A 19871-nucleotide genomic window follows, 5' to 3' on the forward strand; every position below is an offset into this window, starting at 1 on the left:
GGCGGACTCACGCCCAAACAGCACCATCCACAGGAGGAAACAGATCTGTGGCTCTGTCTGATTATCTGATTAGCAGAGTTTATCTTAGCGATGGGGAGGCTGACAGGAATCATGAAGGGGCTATGGAGAGCACAGCCCCAGCGGCGGGGAGGGGGAATGGCCAAAGGGCTGTTATTACAGGAGCTATCAAAAGAAAAACAGAGATGTGCTCCCTATACTTAGGGTAAACTGTCTGCAAACATAGTAAACTAAGTAATTTGACCCAAAAATGAAGAAAAAAAGAAGGAAGAGCGGAACAATTTCCAAAGAACAGGGTGGGAAGGCCCCTTGGATGCATCGCTTGTTGCCTGTATGTTGAGTGGAGGACAAAGAGCCATGGTTGAGTGTTACATGTCAGGCACTGTGCTAAGAGTCTTATATATGTATTTAACCCTTATAATACTTTTATAAGACATTATGGCAGAGATTGCTAATTGCCTCTGGGACTGTTCTCCCCCTTTTTCTTTACTAACGGAGCCCCTGATTATAAACTGGGCTCATGAATACCCAGCAAAAAAGAGAGAAGCTGGGCCCTGACAATTTTGCCTCGCTCACCATGTGCTTGGCCTTCTACATAAGAAAAAAAGAAACTTCTTTCTTATTTATGGCATTGGGAATAGGTAGGCATCCGCAGGTAAGAAAGTATCCTGGAGGTGGTGAAAGTAAGACCAAAATCCACCACTACCCTCTTCAGCTTTCCCCTTTATCCATGCACAACACACGTGTTTCCAGCCAACTGTGCATGGGGATGTTGAGAAAAAACTGACACGGTTCCTCTAAGACACACGAAACACAGACTTCAACTGTGATAAGTGCTACCAAGGAGAAGTTTGGGCAAGGGTGAGGAAGGAATTAAGTAGTTAAATAGTAAAAGGAGGAGCATCTGCAGAGGGAGGGAGGAGTACAAGGAAAGGCTCTAGGGCTGAAGAGAGTCTGGTAACATGTAGAGGTCATAGGCCAGTGAAGAGGAATATGGGGGAGCCTTGTGGTCAAAGTGGAGTCTCAAGAGAGAATAAGCGGGGTGGCTTGCGGTGGAAGTGGAGACTAGAGATGGAAAGGGTCAACTGTGCAGGTCTGTAGAACTGGTGGCAGGATTATTCTAGAGGCAATGGGAAGGACTTCAGCATGAAGGTGATAATCAGACTTGCCGTGGCAGTCGCTGGTTACAGTGGATGAGCTTTTGAATGAACCAAGGAAGGAAACAGGCACAGACCGGGTAGTACGGTCCAAGTCTGCCTGGCAAATGAGCTTCTGTTACCCGGAGGACGAGCTGGCACCGGTCCGCCTGTAAGCCCCGGAGGTCTGTCCCTGAGTGTGTACAGGGAACAGAAAATCCTGTCTTCTTCCCGAACTGGCAGCCCACTTTGATTCAACACAGGTGTAGCTGGCAGTCTCCCACTTACTCTTTCTGAACGCTGATTTTCTTTTTTCCACCCCACAACCTTCCTTTTCCCTAATTTTTCCTGCTATCTGGAGGCTCCCAGATGTTATTTTGGATTTTCCTACATACCTGGTTTTAGTTTAATTAGAGTTTACATGCTGTTTTATATGCTGTAACCTTCCCCTCTCCTCTTTTCTGAGAACTTTCCCCAACTCTAATTCTTTAGCTTGTGTTGATTATTTCTGGGAATGATACAGGTTTTAATACTCTTTGTCCCACTGTTAAATGTACACTCCATCCTTCCTAGCTTCACACTTCTTGAGAGCTGGTAACACACAACTCATTTATACAAATGCTTATTTATATTCTAAGTAAATAGGTCCTAGCTTATGGAAAAAGGGTCATGTGATAATGCTGTTCACTATGGATTATCCATCATAAAAGAAATCAGGGTAAACTTGGCAAACTGAAATTCACTGACAAACCAAAACACCTTTTTTAGCCATATTCTCAATTATCTCCCTAGCTATTTTTCTTACCAAAAGTATTAATTAGCCCAAGAGGCTGCCACCTTTCTTTTCCTCATCCTTCTAGCTGCTGAACGAAAACCCAAGGCGGCCGGTTGGAGACAAGGGCAAACAGAAGTGTGGGGGACACACCAAACTACATGACCGGGCCCTACGTTCTTAACTGATCTAAAACTTTAGCCCTTCCCACAGCCCACGGTGACCAGATACAATAAAACTCCTTTTTTTTGGAGGGGGAAGAGGAGAGAGAAAGGAAATTAATTATCAGCTTAATTATTTTTTAAGGAAAAGAGTTCTGATTCTGATCACGGCACATTCACCAAGTTTACTCTGAAACTGCTAACGGAGTGGAGAGAGATGAGACTGTGCACTACTGGGGGCTGTGAGCATCCCTTCCGTCACACCTTAGTCTACGATTTTAGGTGAAACACAGACTTGTTACCTGCACTCTTGCTTCTAAGACCATTTTAATGAAAACTGCCCAAACTCATCAAATGATTGTTCCTAGCAGCCTTTTCATTAACAATGACAGAGCCTGCCTGATTGGCTTTTGTTCGCTTCTCTGACCAAAGGTTGTGAAATAGGAAGATTTCTTTACTAATGAAAAATAATAGTCATCATGATGCTACAAACCAAGGGCAGGTGTGTGATACTTGAATCAAGGGATATTGGTGGTAAAATTCCAAGAACTAACCAGAGCTCAACAGAATGAAAAGAGAAAGAAAATAGGGGGTTGATTACTGGGGTGATACATGAATTCCCTGTTAATTTCATAAAAATTAGTTCTTTATTGAATCCAAAGGACAACACCCTTGGTGTATCATTCTTTAGACAGGTAATTTGTTACATGATTCATAAATCGAGTAACATAAGGAAGCAATTAGAACTCTTACTTGTATCTCTGCTCCTGAGGGCCCTATCACCACTTCCTATAATCCCTTTTGTTCATTTCTTGGGTCTTCTTCCAGTTTCTTCAAATATAAGCAAATAGGAATATATATTTTCTCTTTTCTTTTTTACCCAAAAGGCAGCCTGCTACATCCCTGCTCCGACCTGAAGGGTTTCCCGGTCCGATCGTAACTTCCGCACCGTTTTGTACTTGCACAGTGCTCCACGGGACAGCTACAGCTCGCCCGCAACCAAGCCTCAACCGGCGGACTTTGGGTTGTTACACATATGGGTAGAATAAACACTGAAGTGGGATTTCTGGGCACTATGCATTGAACTGTGTCTCCCCATAAAAGGTGTGCTGAAGTGCTGGCCCTCGGTACCTCTCTACGTGACTTTATTTGGAATAGGGTGACGGTAGATGTAATTAGTTAAGATGAGGTTATATGGGCTAGGCTAGGCCCCTCCTCCAATATGACTGAAGTTCTCATAAGATGAAGGTGATGTGAAGACACAGGGGGAGGGAGACCACACTGTGAAGACAAAGGCAGAGATCAGAATCAGGCAGTTGCAAACCAAGGACCACCAAAAAGATTGCCAGCAAACCAACGAGAGCAAGGCAGAGAATTCCTCTACAGGTTTCAGACAGAGAAGGGCCCTGCCAACATCTTTTTTAAAAATTGTTTTCTGGTTTCCAAAGTTTATTAAAAATCAAAGCATGGAAAAACTTTACTATATGTCAATCTGATTAGAATATGTCAAGCTTAGCTGAGTTCTGAACTTCCGCCAAGATGGAGGCATAGGTGGATGTGCCGTGCCTTCTCACACAACCAAGTTTAGAGACAACTAAATCTTAGCAACAGAAAATACAGCCAGAACACGGAAAATTGAACTTTTCGGAAGTCCGTTAACAACAAATTCTTCAGCCTGACCAGTAAGGGGTGAAACCAGCGGCTGGTAAAGCGGGGTCGCACAGGAGGACTCGGTCAGACCCACTCAGGTGCACATGGATCCCAGGAGCAGGGTTGGACCTAGTGAGCGACCCAGCGAGCCAACAGGCGAGCGACCTCGGGGGAGACAGTGGGGGAGCGGGGCTGTGTGTTGACTGTGGTCGCGCATTTGTGCGCGGGTGGACAGGCAAGGGAGTGGGCGGTTGGACCGGGCCCAGCGGGTCCCCGCGGCAAGCGGCCATTTCCCTGCTCTGACCCCACCTCCACATGCAGCGTCATAACCCAGCGACTCTGAGTGGCCCGGCCCTGGTGAACCACGTAAGGTGCTGCTCCTCACCCAGCTGCGAGAAACAGCAGAGGGGGTCGCCATTTCCCCGCTCTGACCACGCCCCCACATGCAGCGTCACAACCCAGCGACCTGGGAGTCCAAGGCTCTGCTCCTCATACTTAACGGGCACAAACAGACCAAAAATGGCTCAAGAAGATCTCAAAGTCTCAGAGCCTATAAATCTAAGCAATGAAGAAATAGCAACACTCTCAGATGCACAGTTTAAAACACTGGTGATCAGGATCCTCACAGAACTGGTTGATTATAGCCACAAATTAGACAAACATATGAAGGCAAAACTAATTGAAATGAATGGAATTGCACAGGAAACCAATAGTGATGAAAAGGAAACTGGGACTCAATCAATGGAGTGGACCAGAAGAAAGCAAATAATGGCCAAACAGAAAAGAGTCAAGAAGCAAGAATTCAAAGAAATGAGGAGAGTCTTAGGAACCTCCAGGACATCTTTAAACGCTCCAATATCCGAATTATAGGGGTACCAGAAGGGGGAAAGGCACAGCCACCAGGGGAAAACTTATTTGAACAAAAGTAAAGGAGAATTTCCCCAATCTGGCAAAGGAAATAGACTTCCAGGAAATCCAGGAAGCTCAGAGAGTCCCAAAGAAGGGGACTTTTTTGCAAGAAGAAACACACCAAGGCACATCATAATTACATTAGCCAAAATTAAAATGAAGGAATCCTAGAAGCAGCAAGAGCTAAGGGGACAGTCACCTACAAAGGAGTCCCCATCAGACTGTCAGTGGATTTCTCAAAAGAGACCTTACAGGCAAGAAGGGGCTGGAAAGAGGTATTCCAAGTCATGAAATCCAAAGACCTACAACCAAGATTGCTCTATCCAGCAAAACTTTCATTTAGAATGGAAGGACAGATAAAGTGCTTCTCAGATAAGATCAAATTCAAGGAGTTCATCATCACCAAGCCCTTATTATATGAAATGTTAAAGGGACTTATCTAAGAAAAAGAAGTTAAAGAAATATGAACAGTGAAAGGACAACAAACTCACGGTTATTAACAACCGCACCTAAATCAAAAGCAAACTAAAAGGACAGCTAGATCAGGAGTGGAAACAGAAATGAAGATCTCAAGGAGGGTTAGCAACAGGGGAGTGGGAGGAGGAGAAAGGGGGAGAAGGTACAAAAAATAAGTAGCATAGACAGTAGACAGAAAATAGGTGGGGGGGGCAAGAATAGCATGGGAAATATAGAATCTAAAGGACTTGAGACACTTGGTTATAAACTAAAGGGGGGTTAATGGTGGGGATGGGGGGGTAGGGTGGAGGGGAATGAAAGGGGGAATAGAACAACTGTAACAGCATAATCAATAAAATAAAAAATAAAAAGAATATGTCAAGCTTAGCTTCCACACTGTTGTCCACATACGCAAATTCAAATATGGTATTTTTTTTTCTTTTTTTGAGATTTGGTATTTTGCTTTTTTTAAAAAATTGTTATTTATTTTACAGAGAGGGGAAGGGAAGGGGAAAGAGAGGGAAAACACTGATGTGTGATGTGTGAGGAAAACTGAGCAGTTGCCTCTTACATCCCCCAACTGGGGGCCTGGCCCGCAACCCAGGCATGTGCCCTGAGTGGGAATCAAACCAGTGACCTTTCGGTTTGTGGGACAATGCCCAACCCACTGACTACACCATTCAGGGCAAAACATGCTATCTTTTTTTGAACCTGTGGCGCATGACCAGTGGCAGAAGCCAGGCCAATTCATTCAATTTACCCTGCTAACATCCTGATTTCAGACTTTGGCTTCCAGGACTGTGAGATGGTAATTTTCTGTTTAATGAAGCCACTCAGTTTGTGATGCTTTATTATTAACACACCAGGCCAGAGGGTAAAGCATCTGTAACTTCACAGCCGTTACCAAGTTGTGCAGTCCCCCACGAAGATGGTTCCAACTCACACTTACTCTCAGAGTGTGAGAAAGCCTGCTTTCCCACAGACGCACCGGTGTGTCTGGGTTCACACCACTCAGGCAGGTGATTTTAATGTGAATTTGTTCTATTATAATGCATTTTAAGCATCTTTTTGTGTTTAAGGGCCATTTGTATTTCCTGTGAAATGTCTTTTTCATATACTTACTCCACTTTTAAATTTTTCATCTTTTTAAAAAGAATTTAGTGTCTTAATTTCTAGGAGCGCTTTATCTATTAAAGAGATTAGCCTTTTTGTCCATGATATACGTAAAAACATTTCCACCCGCCTGTCATTAATCTGTTAACTTTGTTTCTGGAGATTTTTCTCTCTCCCTTCCTTCCTTCACAAATGTTTAATGCTGGCAAGCTTGCTGGCATTGGTCCTAGCACTTGATCGATAATACCTAACACATTTTGGTTCACAATGTGTGTGATAAAAAATAAAGTTTATAGAGCACGAAAGCCCAATCAAGTACATATGGCATGATTCCGGGAACAAGCGCTCTGCTTTAGACACTATTTACTGGACATCACTTGGGGGGGAACTAGACCATGAAGACAGAAATGGATCAGGGTTGAAGAAGAGCTGGGGGAAACCATTCAAAAGACAGCAGAAAACATATAATCAGTGAAAGTAACTCAACATACTTGAAGTCACTGTTGAGTGGCAATAACATTGAAAGAAATCAAAAAACAAGTAAAGGTATGTACTACTTAAAAAATTCTCAAAACCTGAATTCATAAAGATTGTATTTTAAAATATGAAATTACTGTGTCCTTAATAAAGAGCTCTGCTGTAATCTTAAATAGCATTTCCCTGTGGCGGGGAGTGACAGCAGGTGAGAATCAAAGCTTGAGCCCAAGTCCCAAGTCAGCCGCTGAGAAGGGAGTGCATCTGTGGGCTCACACACTCCCGAGCCTCAGTTCCGTGACCTGCGCGGAGGAGACCGCCCACATCTACTTCGTCCTGAACTGCTGGGCTGCTAAGGGTGTCAAAGGGCTTAAACTATACGAGTTAAATAAGTAGAAGTCGTTTGATTATCCAAGAAGAGGAGTTAAATTCAATTTTTTAGAAATCTAACTACCACATGATAAAGTTGTGATTCCCATACTCTATACTCCAGAATACATTTGGAAGAGGCTTCAGAAAGAGTTGCATCATTGAAATTAGGTTGCCCCAAGCATGTGAAGATTACAAAAGGAACAAGAGCTCTAAATTACACAAATGGAATGCTTTAGCATGATCCAGCCCTCCTTCATCATCCCAGGCTTCAACGCAGACAATTCTCACATAGCTTCTAACCTCTAGGTAGAAGACTAATGAATTCTTATCTTAACTCTCCTGCTTTTTAACACCAGAGAAGAAAAGAGCACAAATGCTAGCCAGATTAAGATCTGTGCTGTTGTCTCATGTGTCCAATAAAGGGATCCTTATAAAGCCAACCTATCAACTTTTCATAGCCAAAGACAAGTTTATCCTTTAGGTGAAAGGAACAGACAAGGACCAAGACTGAATCGCTAACCACATTCACTCTATGTTCTGTGCTGTCCTGGTGAACATATGCCCACGCATTAATTCAGCTCTGCAAGCAGGTCAGATGACACATAATACATACTTAGCTATATCGGGCAAACTATTTATTTACACCTTTTATTGTATGCTGGACACCTTTTATTGTATGTTTCCAGCTTCCTCTTTCTTACACGAGAACCAGGTAAATAAATTAGTGAGGACTCTTCTTTCTGACTAACTCACACAGCAGCCTACTTCTACATCAGATGAAGACTAAAAATAATCTCGCGCAGCCTTTCCCTCCACTCCATCATCTAGTTTTTATTAAACAACATATGTAAAATGTTCACACCAGATTTTTAAAAAAGAGGACACTGTGTTAAATACTCCATATCCCTCTCACTTGTCAAATTTTTACTTTTCAGAATTCTTAAATTGAAAAATGTGGAAATGAAGCCAAAAATAGCAGCCCACAGCAGCAGCCTTCCTGAGCCCACAGATGGAGTCGGGTGGTGGGATGTCTCAGGTGCCGCTGTCTCCTCAGGCCGCCACCTCAGTGCCCTGCTTCCCTCGCTGGCCCAGCTCTGATGACCAGCCAGCCAGTGACTCAGGACCAGAGGCTTTGGCCAGGCTCGCCAAGCTGTCCATGGATATGCGAGGCCAGACATATAACTCATGCGACGGAGACGTTTTAGGGAGGACCCAATGTAAGCGAGACAGTGGGATAATTAAAAGAGGACCATGACGTAGTCGGTGCTCTCTAGTAGCTCACAACCTGGGTTGAACAGGAGGGCATGTTCATGAGAAAGCAACCGAAAGCCTTCATCAAAACAGCTCCTGGGAAGCTCACCGTTGCTGTGGGACAGAGGAATTACGTTTGCTGCTGTCCATTCTATGGACATGGCCTTAGTGTCACAGGCTACTACATCCTCCTAACCAAGGACACAGTAATGTAGGTGGGCTGACTCAGGCAAAGCCATCTAGAAAATACCCTTCCTTCTTCATTAGACTGAAGAGAAAGGTAAAAAAGTTTTCCGTTTAACAGCCATTTGCAGAACTGCTGCACTGGCCAACTCCAGAGGGCGCCACTTAGAAATGGGATTGACAGTATGGGGCCGTTAAGGCCTTGGCAAACTATGGCGTCAGAGATGGCTACTTCTGGAGAGAAACTGTGAGGCCAACCAGACTGTCACGACCTTGGGTACTGTATTAAGTTTATGCCTTTTATTACAAGTAGCTGGTCACAGCAGAGAGCTCAGGGGGCCGAGAATCAACAGCACTGTCCCGATCCCGTGACTGAGGAGCTCGGTGGCTTCTCCTCGCTAGTCTCCGTTTTACCGCATTTGATGGGGGCTGTTAAACAACACAGAGTCCCAATTCTAAAATGTGATGACTCAAATTTTTTTTTCTCTAGTGTTTACTTATTTATTTATAAGTTCTGGCAAGAATGTGGGGAAACAATGATCTGAGTTTAAGCGATATTGTTATATGTTGCTTATTTATCAGAAAAAAAGCTATTTTATAGTATGCACTTTAAATATATGACTTTAATATTTTGGAGACTTTTCAAGTACAGTCTTGGTAGCATATTTTTAGAGGTAGAACATAAGCCAACTAAAATTTTTCCACACTGAATTCAATTTTTCCACACCATATAGATCAATTTTCTCCTCATTGTCTCCCCCTATTCTTGGCAACGAGCCCGTCCCTTAGCAGCAGACGGGAAAACAACTTGAGGAGGCTGGATCCTACAGAGACAAAAGAGCAGGGGAGTTCTGTATCTTAAAAAAATGTATTTTTAATTTCCCAGTTCCGACAGGATCGGGTGCATAATCTGGACTGTTTATTAGCCTCTGTCTCCTTCCGTAATAGTTTCCGAGAAGGCAAGACCAGGCCCTGGAAACCAGCCTTCTGAAACAGCATCCTGCCTCTTCCGAGGGTCTGGTTGCTAAGGCAAACAGTTGTCGGCTGTGCTGACCTTACTGCTAGCGAAATGAAATGTCACCTTTACGACAGAATAAGGCTTACAAGAAGGCATGACAGACGAAAGAGGAAGGGTAGAGAAAACAAGAGACAGTAGATAGAAAGGTAATGAGAAAATGCTACGGCAGAAGGAGGAACAAAAAGTCCCCGGAACGCACGACTCCCCTCTCAGACTGCTGCGGAAGTAGCCCGGGCGTCTGTACACAGCCGCCTCAGTGCAGACGTTCGCCCTGCACGGACCCTGCCTGCTCTGCTTCCCACGCCCCGCCCCCTCCTGTCCACCCCCCACTCCAGCTCACTGGTGCCTCCAGATACATCGTTTTCCTTCCCCTTCTTTCTGAACTGGTCTGTCTCCTTAACAGTCAACATTCAGCCTATAAGGGTCCAACAATGTTAGCTTCATAAATATTGATTTGAAATATTCTTCATAAATTTTCTTCATAAATTTTGATTTGTAAGGTGTTTCAAAAACACCTCCATAATTTACTGATTTTTAAAAAATTTTAAGCCCTTCTTCCTCTTTTAGTCAGTTTACCAAAATAAAACCCTTTTTAAAAATGCTTATTTATTACCTAGCCTTTGTTTTTGTTTGCCTGTTTGGTTTTAATCTAAGAATACTGGTTTCTTCTGCATCTCGTCTAGTTTGTTAATCTTTAAGTTCCTACAGATTCAAGCATAGAATGGAAAGAGTAACAGTGACACTTACCACATTAATAGGTGGTCTTCTGAAGTAAAATGGTAGTTTTTCTGTTACAGTTATACAGACCAAATCCACATCTAAGTGTGTACAAGCAACCTGTGAAAAAGAAAAAAAAAGTAAGCTTTATCACTGCAGCTCAGAGGCGGCTGGCTGCTCTAGGACACAGCTGAACATCTCTTTCCAAAACACTGGCCGCCAGAAACTCATTGAGGTGGACTACGAATGCAAATCTCCACCTTTTGTGAGAAGCGTATGGCCCCAGAACCTGCGACTGATGCTCCAGGTGAAAAATGGGAGGGGTATGGGTTTGAATCAGTGGAGGAAACGACAAAGAAGGTTTCCCCATGAAGCAGGTGTCCTGACCCGTGGCTGTGTCCACCTGCTGCTGAGTAAGGGACATTCCTGTTACAGACAAAAGAGTGCAAATCTGGTCGGGTTGCAGTGCGGATGCCAACCTTGGTATTCCCAAGTTCGTCACTGTAAGAAAAGGGGAGAAAGACATTCCTGGTCTCACTGATACTACTGTGCCTTGTCGCCCGGGGCCCAAAAGAGCTGGCAGAATCCACAAACTTCTCAATCTCTCAAAAAAAGACGATGTCCACCAATATGCTGCGAGAAAGCCCCTAAATAAAGAAGGTAAAACTTGGACCAAAGCACCCAAGATCCAGTGACTTGTTATGCCACGCGTCCTGAATACAAACCTTGGTGTAGTACTTGGAAGAAACGACGTACTAAGAAAAATAAGAAAGAGGCTGTAAAATATGCTAAGCTTTAGGCTAAGAGAATGAAGGAGGCCAAGGAAAATTGCCAGGAACACACTGCTAAGAGACGTAGCTCTCCTCACTGAAAGCTTCTACATCTAAGTCTGAGTCCACTCAAAAATGAGATTTAAGAGTAACGAACAAATAAGTTCAGACATTAAAAAAAAGGTGGGGCAAGGGGGGAAGCCAAAAGGAAAACTGGCACATGCTAAGAATGGGAACTAATGTCAATCTTGATATAAAGAAATGTAAACAGATGTTCTTCACTCCAAAGGTGTTAATGATGATTCTGGACTGAAATATACCTGATGAAATATGAAGTCAGTGGTCAACCACTCCTTCAGGTCTGGTTGGAGTGGTGTAACTATAACCCAGCTGAAGCAGTGTTACTCGTCCATACACCTTCTCAACAGACAGGGCCCAGAGATCCTCTTACTCATAGTCTGCTATGTAAGGATGGATTGCTAAGATGGGCCACTTGGTTTGTGGAAGGTTAGACTGTTCTAGAAAGGGGAAACTGATTCTGAACTACAAGAAAAAGACAAGCCAAATGCCCCACTTTCCCCCACAAACCATTCATTTCCGTGCTATGAGCTGTCCCAGGCCTGTGGTTCCTCCCAGGCTATTCGAGTGGCTGGAGAAACATTAACATGACCCGATGAAATGTGCTTCTGTTCAAAGACTAACAAAAACAATCCACATAAATGGTCAAAACAGACTGTTAAAAATCAGATGATACCAAATGCATTTTCCAGCTTTTCATTTCCCTTTCCTTTGCTGTAATTTTTGCTGTCACTTGTCTATTAATACTCTGCATTTACATCCAAAAGAGATTTGAAACTGCTTACAAAACCTGCATGCAAGATAAAATAAATAGATAAGGGAATCAGGATAAAAGGAAAACTAAGGAAGAAAACAAATTTGGGGGAAGGTTACTAGCTTAAGGGTACAGGCCAAAGACAGCAAGATGCGTATCTGGCTTGGATTTTCCCATTTGATTTACAGCAATAAAAATAATTGGCTATTCTGCACTGTTTTTAAAATAAGACACACTGGCAGTGCTGGGACATACAGAATCGGTGAACAAATTCACACTGCCGGGTGGCTATGCTGACAACCCAACATCAGTGGCACGGACCAAGGTAAAGGTTGGAGCAAAGCAGAGAAGCCAAAGAATGGGTAATACAGGGATTTCTTCAAAATCCCCACTTTGGTCACTCCTACCCCACCCCAGGTTCGCTGGCTTTAAGAGAGTCCTAGTAACCTGGTAAGTCTGGGAAGTAACACTGTTTTGGCAAAAACACTTGGCTCATAAAGAATCTGCCCCATCCCAACTGCTACAGCTGTCCGACTCATAAAAGTCATTGAAAATTTAATAAGAATGGATGCAGAAAAGCTCTGAACAGTAGATAATACAAGTTCAGCTTCTGTTCACCATTTTGTAACTATCAGAATGGCAAAGATCAAAAAGTTCAGGAATGCACTGCTGATGTAAGAATGAACAAATAGGCACTCGGGGGATCCTTAAATCAGCAGAGTCTTAAAAACTACTTTATCAAGAGGCATCAACATTTTAAGTGCACACACCATCAACTTCACCTACAGGAATGTATCCTGTAGACTCCAGAAATATATTTTGTAGCTATATACTCTACAAATGCTCAAGGGTATTAGTACAATGAGTCACTGCAAACCCCAATCATGAAAGCCTACATGCAATTAAACATGCCAGTTTTACTTAAATTACAGTCCCTTCATACCGAGGAGTATGCTGACTCCTAAAAGGCCATGAGGTATACCTCTGACATCAGGGAGCTATCTCTAAGATACACCCTTAGGTGAAAAAGCATGGTGTTAGATGAGAAGGAAGGAGGGAGGGTGGGGGGTGAGAATGAAGGAAGAAATGACTAGGTAAAAAATATTCCTGAAAAGATACACAGATCTGTCAGCCGTGGCTGCCTATGGAGAAAAGGGAGTGGGAGGTTTAGGTGGAAGGAAAGTGCTTAAAGCTTTTCAATGCTTAACTATTTATACTGTTTGAAGTTATATCATAAACAGAAACTAGTTTTCATGAAAAAAGCTGATTCATTTTTTAAAAGCCTGTGAAACATTCTTCCCCAGACGAAAACTAAAATTAGGCTACTTTTTACTAATGTAGTGGTCCTTTTCTCCCGTCCCATATAACCGTCTCACTAAATAATATCCCCTGTGTTGGTTTAAGTCCATGCATTGTAATAAACTCAGTAACAAAGGGCAGGTCCCCTTGGCTCCCTCTAACACCTCAAACTTAAAATGTCTCAGCCTGAATTCTTTTGTTATTTAGCTTTCTACGAATCCAAACGTTCACCTGATTTACACTTAGAAAATTATGAAATAAGGGTAATATTCACAGTATAATGATACACTTTCTAAATCACTAAAAAAGATTAAATATGCCCAAATATATTTATGGTTAAGAATCTTATTATTGTCGTTTTGTCAGGTTGTATATGAATTCATATCAATTGTTTCTAAACTTTTTTGTTTGGCCAAGGTTCCCTTTGAGTATTTAAGAAAAGCGAATTCTCAAAAATGCACACATATGCTCATCCATTTATTCTGACTTTATAAAACAAGGGGAAGAGGAAGATAGGGGTTCAGTCCTCCCCAACTCCCTTCATGGATGTCAGGTTAACACACCTTGGTTTTACTATGATAAATAAATGCCACGCAAGGGAGAGTGAGACTCACCCTGGGCAGAGAGATGCCCATGAACAGCACCTCTCAACCTTACGTGTGTGGAAAAAAATTCCCCTAAAAATTGTATTCAAAGTGGGGATTACCAGGCCTCACTTCCGGTGATAAGTGCAAAGGCAGGGCCTGATCATCTGCATTTTACCAAACAGCCCTGGCAATTCTGAAGGTGGGGGAGCCAAAAGCACCGTCCTGAAAAACGCGCCCTTCCCTCAAGTCTCTGGTATTGGCAGCAGGCCCTACAGCCCTACTCTTCAAAAGGTCGTAGGCATGGATTTCAGAATCAGGAAGCAAACTGAACTTCTATTTCCATTTATTTTTTAAGTTCATTCTCTTACAACTTGTTTGGTGTACTTGTATACTTAAAGCACACTGATACAATAAAATATGTAAATAATTTATACAAAAATAAAAATACATATTTTGGGGCTATGGCTTCAATATATTTCTTGAACCAATAGGGTGCACAATGTAAGTCATTTGGAGACCACTGGACTAAATAACCTGAATTCGCCTCACCCTGTCCAGTCACTTTATTTTTTACAAATTCCATTTATTGATTATTAGAGAGAGAGAAGCAGCAAGGTGGGGGTGGGGAGGGGGGACAGAGAATCACCGATTTGTTGTTTCACTTGTACACTCACTGGTTGCTTTTTTAATGCGCCTTGACCAGAGACTGAACCTGCAACCTTGGCACAGCAGGGTGATGCTCCAACCAACTTTAAACCTTAAATGGGAACAACTAAGGCAGAAGCCCCTGGGGCTTCTCTGTAACTCTCTGCCACATCCCACTCCCCTCCTCCACCATCCCAAGAAGCTCTGCCCAATGGACTCCCCTCATAATCTTTCATCTTTGCCTTATTCCCTGGGGTAGCTACGCAGAGAAAGGGTTTATCTATGAGACATCTTCCAGAGACTTCTAGTGAAACAAAGAGTATGTTATTTCCCATGGAAACAATGCTATTTAAGGTGGTTAGATTTTATCCCACTAATTGATAACATATGTGTGTATATGCTTTTATGACTCATCTTAGAGACCTAACTTGGTTTTAGAATATTGTATCTACAGAAATACCTGCTAAATTAATCAACTTTCAAACCAAACAAATGGAATCAATTATAGAATACAACCTCTTAAACAATCGACTGCTTGCATCTGACCTGATTCTAGGCCATGATATACTTTAAAAGGCTTTATTTAAATTGATTTTCTATAGAAAACAGGGACAGCGAGAACTTCAACTGTGTTTTAGAGAATAGGTAAGATCTGGACAGATAAGAGGAAGTTGTTCCAATTTTAAAAACTGTTTTATGTAACTTTTGGAGACTATCTGTATAATCAATTTTAAACAAATACTACATGAATTACTTATAGCTTTCTTTCCTCTTCCAGAATACTTGTTTCACTCACCACCATCAAGCATATGTTTATGCTTTTAAATTCATTTTTTTTAAAGATTTTATTTATTTATCTTTAGAAGGGAAGGGAAGGAGAGAGGGAGAGAAACATCAATGTATGGTTGCCTTTTGTGTGTCCCCTGCTGGGAACTGGCCTGCAGGGAACTAGCCTGCAACCCAGGCATGTGCCCTGACTGGGAATCGAACTGCGATTGTCTGGTTCGCAGGCCCGCGCTCAATCCACTGAGCTACACCAGCCAGGGCTAAATTCATTTTTTAATAGTCTGAGGAAAACAATAAGATAAGTAACTAAGATGCAATCGCTGTATGGAATCACAATGTGTTCTAAAACCGAGAGTCCTAGCTCCACAACACACTACCTGAGATTTAGAGCAGATCATTTAGCCTGAGCCTCAGTTTTCTCTCCTACAAAATGGGGAGAATAACAAATATGTGTCCCAATGATCCCCCAGGGTTGCTGTATTAAAGGTAAAAAACATGGGAAAGTCTTCGGAAGATGATGTAAATGTGTGCCTTCCAGCCACAATGCCATGTTTTAAAGGTTCTGTTTGTTCCTCTAATCACCAGTAAATGGTATGAAAGTGTGAGTTAAATCTTCTAAATCAATTTTGAAAAAACACGGTACAACAATCACTGGGTATGTTACCAACTTTTAGCGTATAACAAAACTGAGTCATCAGTTAATAACAAAGCTAAGTTTCTACTTAACAAATCTGGAAACTACCCACAGTCCTCCTACTGTACACCATGGTACCATCAATGAACAGGAGCTCCTGTGGAATTTGAAACAGATAACTAACCAGACTCAATTCCAAACCTCCTGGATCAGAATCTCCAGTGGTGGGGGCTGAACACCCCTGATTTTAAAAACTTCCACAGGGGTCTCTGATGACTAAGAACCACTCCCTTCTACTGACCCCTTTTTCTGAAACAAAATTGAAAATTGCTATAATTGAACATTTTATGCAAGGACTCACCAAAAGAAAAGTTATTCATAGACAAGTTGTGCTGTTTCCCTGCAATAATATAAACAACTGAGAACTGATTTCTAGAGATGAGAAGAAGGGGGGGGAGGGGGAGAAACACCAATTTGTTGTTCCACTTAGGCATTCATTGGTTGCCTAGAAAACTGGATTTACCAAACATCAGTCTCCTTTGTCCGCAGCGCCATCTACTGGATAAACTCAGGAAGTATCTCCCTATAATTTTAGAATAGATTTTGTTTAAAATTGAACTGTGCTGTAAAATTTAAACTTTCAAAGACCAGTCCTTTTCCCCCCACAATATCCCTTTGTTGGATATAATTTTTGCAGATAGATACTTTTTTGAACCTAAAGACAACATTCAGAACTTTCTAAAAGTATCTATATCTCATTTTACAATATAAAACATATTCCTGAAAAACTGTATCACTGATTTTTTCCCTTTTCTCTGATCATTTAATATGTCCTGTGTGTTCTGTCTCAGGTTGATAAAACTGAGCATACCTGTTATACAACTCTCCCTCCTGAAAAAAATCACAGAAATGGCAATTTTAAAAGTGCAAAAGGAAATATATTCATAAAAGCTCTCAGTCCAGGAAGGGGAATAGTATCAGCAGATGGTTGGCTTTGGAGAATTTCTGGAAGACTGACGGCTGACATGATCAAGCTAGTGCATGGGCCGCGCTGCAGAGCACGCACAGGAGAAAGGTCAGAGGTGGCCTCTATGCCACACGGAACCGTACACCTTTCCTCCCCAGCACACAGCAGCACGTAGCAGAAACAGAAGTGATTTCAGAACTACAGAGAGAAAGACCAGCATTTACTAACGGAAGCTTCCAATGAATGAATAAATGGATGAATGAAAGAATGAATGAAGCAGAGATGAAGAAACAGAAGAAAATCTGATGGGCTGGCCAAATGTGAGCCCATCAAATGCCTAGCAGGATGAACAGAACAGAACAAAACAACACGGGCCGACTAAGTACACCCCTGTGAAGTTCTAGAATCGTGTATGAAAAATCCTAGAAGTTTCCACATAAGGTTAAACAGATCACCTACAACGGCATAATAACCAGACTTCTTTTATAAAACAATAAACACTATTTTCTTTTACTTAAGCTGTTACTTACATGAAAAAGTTTTTCTGTCTTTGGAAAAACTGCAACAATATCGTACAGCCGGACCCGTGAAGAAGTTGCTCTCTAATAATATAAAAAGAATGTTATCATACAGTAAAAAAATAATACACGTGGAACTCTGCCTCATGGCCTTGCTGCACACCTAATATGCCACTGACAATTCTGCTTTCATTTGTATGTTTGTAGAGACCTTCTAATACCAACATCCACCCCACCAATCTTCTATCTTCCTTCCTAGTTACACTTTAACTGTATGTATTGGGTTGGCCAAAAAGTCTGTTCAGAGTTTTCTGTAAAATAAGACACATTTTTCATTTTCACAAATAACTTTATTGATTTGGATATTTTGAGTATGCTGGCTATCTCCTGCTACTGGCTTCTAGGGCTGCTGCTAAACATCTTCCAATGCATAAGGCAGCCCCACAACAAAGAATTATTTGGCCAAAATGTCAACAGTACCAAGAAACTTCACAAAGCACTTCTAACATGTCCAGTCACAGCACCTTCTCCATACACTGCACAAATCTTTTTTTTTTTTACATTTCATTTGTGTTTTTACCTTTCTTGAAATAGTAACGCATAATATGCTGACAATGTTGCACATCTCCTTCCATCTTCAACATTTAAATGGTTGCACTTTTTAAAAAAATGCTCACTAGTATGACAGCTGTCACAATACAATCTAACAGAACTGTTTCCAATGAAGTTAAAAACGACTAAGCTCCACTAAGCCATCGTACGGAAAAAACTACACAAACTTTTTGGCCAACCCAACACATCAAACACTGGGTTTGAGATACAAAGATCAAATCAGACAGCCCTTGCTTTTACAAGCTGGTGCAGGAGCTCGCCACCTGTTGACGGAGTGAGTACCCGCTGTGTGCAGGACAGCAGTGGTACGACTTCATTTAAGGTGTATGTCTGCCCTTTGCAGAATTCCCCATTTTGATGTGAGACAAGAAATACCCTTGACCAAGTGTGAGGCAATTAGTTCACAATGAGAATACTGTTAAATAGGAATTAAACTGCTGAATGTACAGGAAAATACCCAGGAATCCAAGGACGGAGAGAGAGAAATGTATCAGTTAAAGATAAAGAGTTACTGCTTAAAAAAGATAATTTCAAACTTATACTGCATGTGGATGGATGTGAAAACACTGGAAAATATATCTTCAATGTACAATCTCTGAATGATGGAGTAGGTGATATTTCTCCTTTGCTTGCTGGCACTTTCTAAATGTTCAGAACCACTTTTTTTTTTTTGGTAAAAGAAAAGGCATAGTACAAAGTAGAGAAGGAAAGGAGGGTTTAAAAGCAGCAGCAGGTGCTGTTTAAGCAGGTGAGAAGACCTGCTGGGCAGGCCTGCACCGAGGCAGGGCAGGCTCCAGGTTTTAGAGAAGGCCAGGAGCCAGGCTCCTCCGTCCTCTGCTTGCCCACTCCCACTTGGGAAGTGGGGCAAAAAAATCAGTTCTGTTTATGTCTACCCAGACCTATAAAACAAAAATACAGCTGCCTTACAGCTGTATAAAATACCAAAACCGGTTATAACAACTTAGCAATGCCAACTGTTATAAAGGAGGTTAGCTTTTTCTGGGTAACTCCTGTTCGAGGCGTCTATTCTCACTGAAGATAAAGCAGCTCACCTTCCCAGGGATCTCACCTGCTCTCCTCCCCACTGGATCCTTCTCACCAGCAGCAGACACAGTCAGGTCTCTCCCATCTCACAAACATCCATACAGCAGGTTCTCACCCACCAACCTCCTTATGCCTTCCGCTTCCCGACGAAGTCCAATTTCTCAAGCAAAGTCAGCAGTGTACACTGGCTGCATCTTCCCACATCCCTATCACTTTCATACAAATGGTGTTGCTATGGTAACCAATGGCTTTCCCGCTAATGGACCCAACAGGCATTTTTTAGCCTTTTTCCTGCTTGACTACTCAGGCACATGGATGCTTCGGACCCTTTCCCACATCTCCCTTTCATGTTCCGTGTTGTCCTCCCACTTCCCGAAAGTCCCTCCTCAGCCTCTAGCCCTAGCTTATCCTTCTCTACCACTGAATGCTGAGATTCCTCAGGACGCTGTCCTAGACCTTCTGTGCTCACAACATACTTGGACCAGGGAGTACCGTCCACTCCCATGTTATTCTCTATAAGGCGACCACTTCCACGTCACGGTCTTTGGTTAAGATTGCTCTTCTGAGGGCCGTGCCTTTTTTCCCATTGCCATTTGATAGGCTCTGCTGGAACTTTTCCAATAACCTATCATGTTCCAAATGCTATGCCCTCAAATCTGCTTCTGTTTGCCTGCCCCATCTCAGGAAACAGTACCGCCCTCTATCTACCTGGACACTCAGGCCACACCAGGGAGTCGCCCTCTGATATCCAATCAACCCTCAAACACTGTCGTCCCTCCCACCGGTCCCTCCCACCCAGAGGCCTCTCAAATCTCATCCTTAACCCTCTGATCCATTCTCCAAGATAAAACCTCCCTTGATTAAGGCATTTAAGGGCTGCCAACTGCTTACCCGGACCCACCTCCCTAACTCCATCCCAGGTAACGAAGCTCACGAGGCTTATCCCT

The 19871-nt window shown here is 42.5% G+C and overlaps 1 protein-coding gene across 2 annotated transcripts in view; it reads right to left on the bottom strand.

Annotated features, from left to right (window-relative positions):
- Positions 1–19871, bottom strand: part of RPP30 (ribonuclease P/MRP subunit p30) — a 40037-nt gene that overhangs the window by 15765 nt on the left and 4401 nt on the right. For both annotated transcript variants that reach the window (XR_008391357.1, XM_037156680.2), the window contains exons 5-6: positions 17281–17352; positions 10261–10350 (exon numbers count right to left, since the gene is read on the bottom strand). Coding sequence is in view for 1 of the 2 variants with exons in the window: in XM_037156680.2 (XP_037012575.1) it covers positions 10261–10350; positions 17281–17352 (162 nt within the window). In the remaining variant the exon portion in view is untranslated. The remainder of the gene's footprint in view (positions 1–10260; positions 10351–17280; positions 17353–19871) is intronic.

The sequence above is a fragment of the Artibeus jamaicensis genome, unplaced genomic scaffold (assembly GCF_021234435.1).
Source record: "Artibeus jamaicensis isolate MK-2021 breed Jamaican fruit bat unplaced genomic scaffold, CSHL_Jam_final contig_332, whole genome shotgun sequence".
Lineage (NCBI taxonomy): Eukaryota > Metazoa > Chordata > Mammalia > Chiroptera > Phyllostomidae > Artibeus > Artibeus jamaicensis.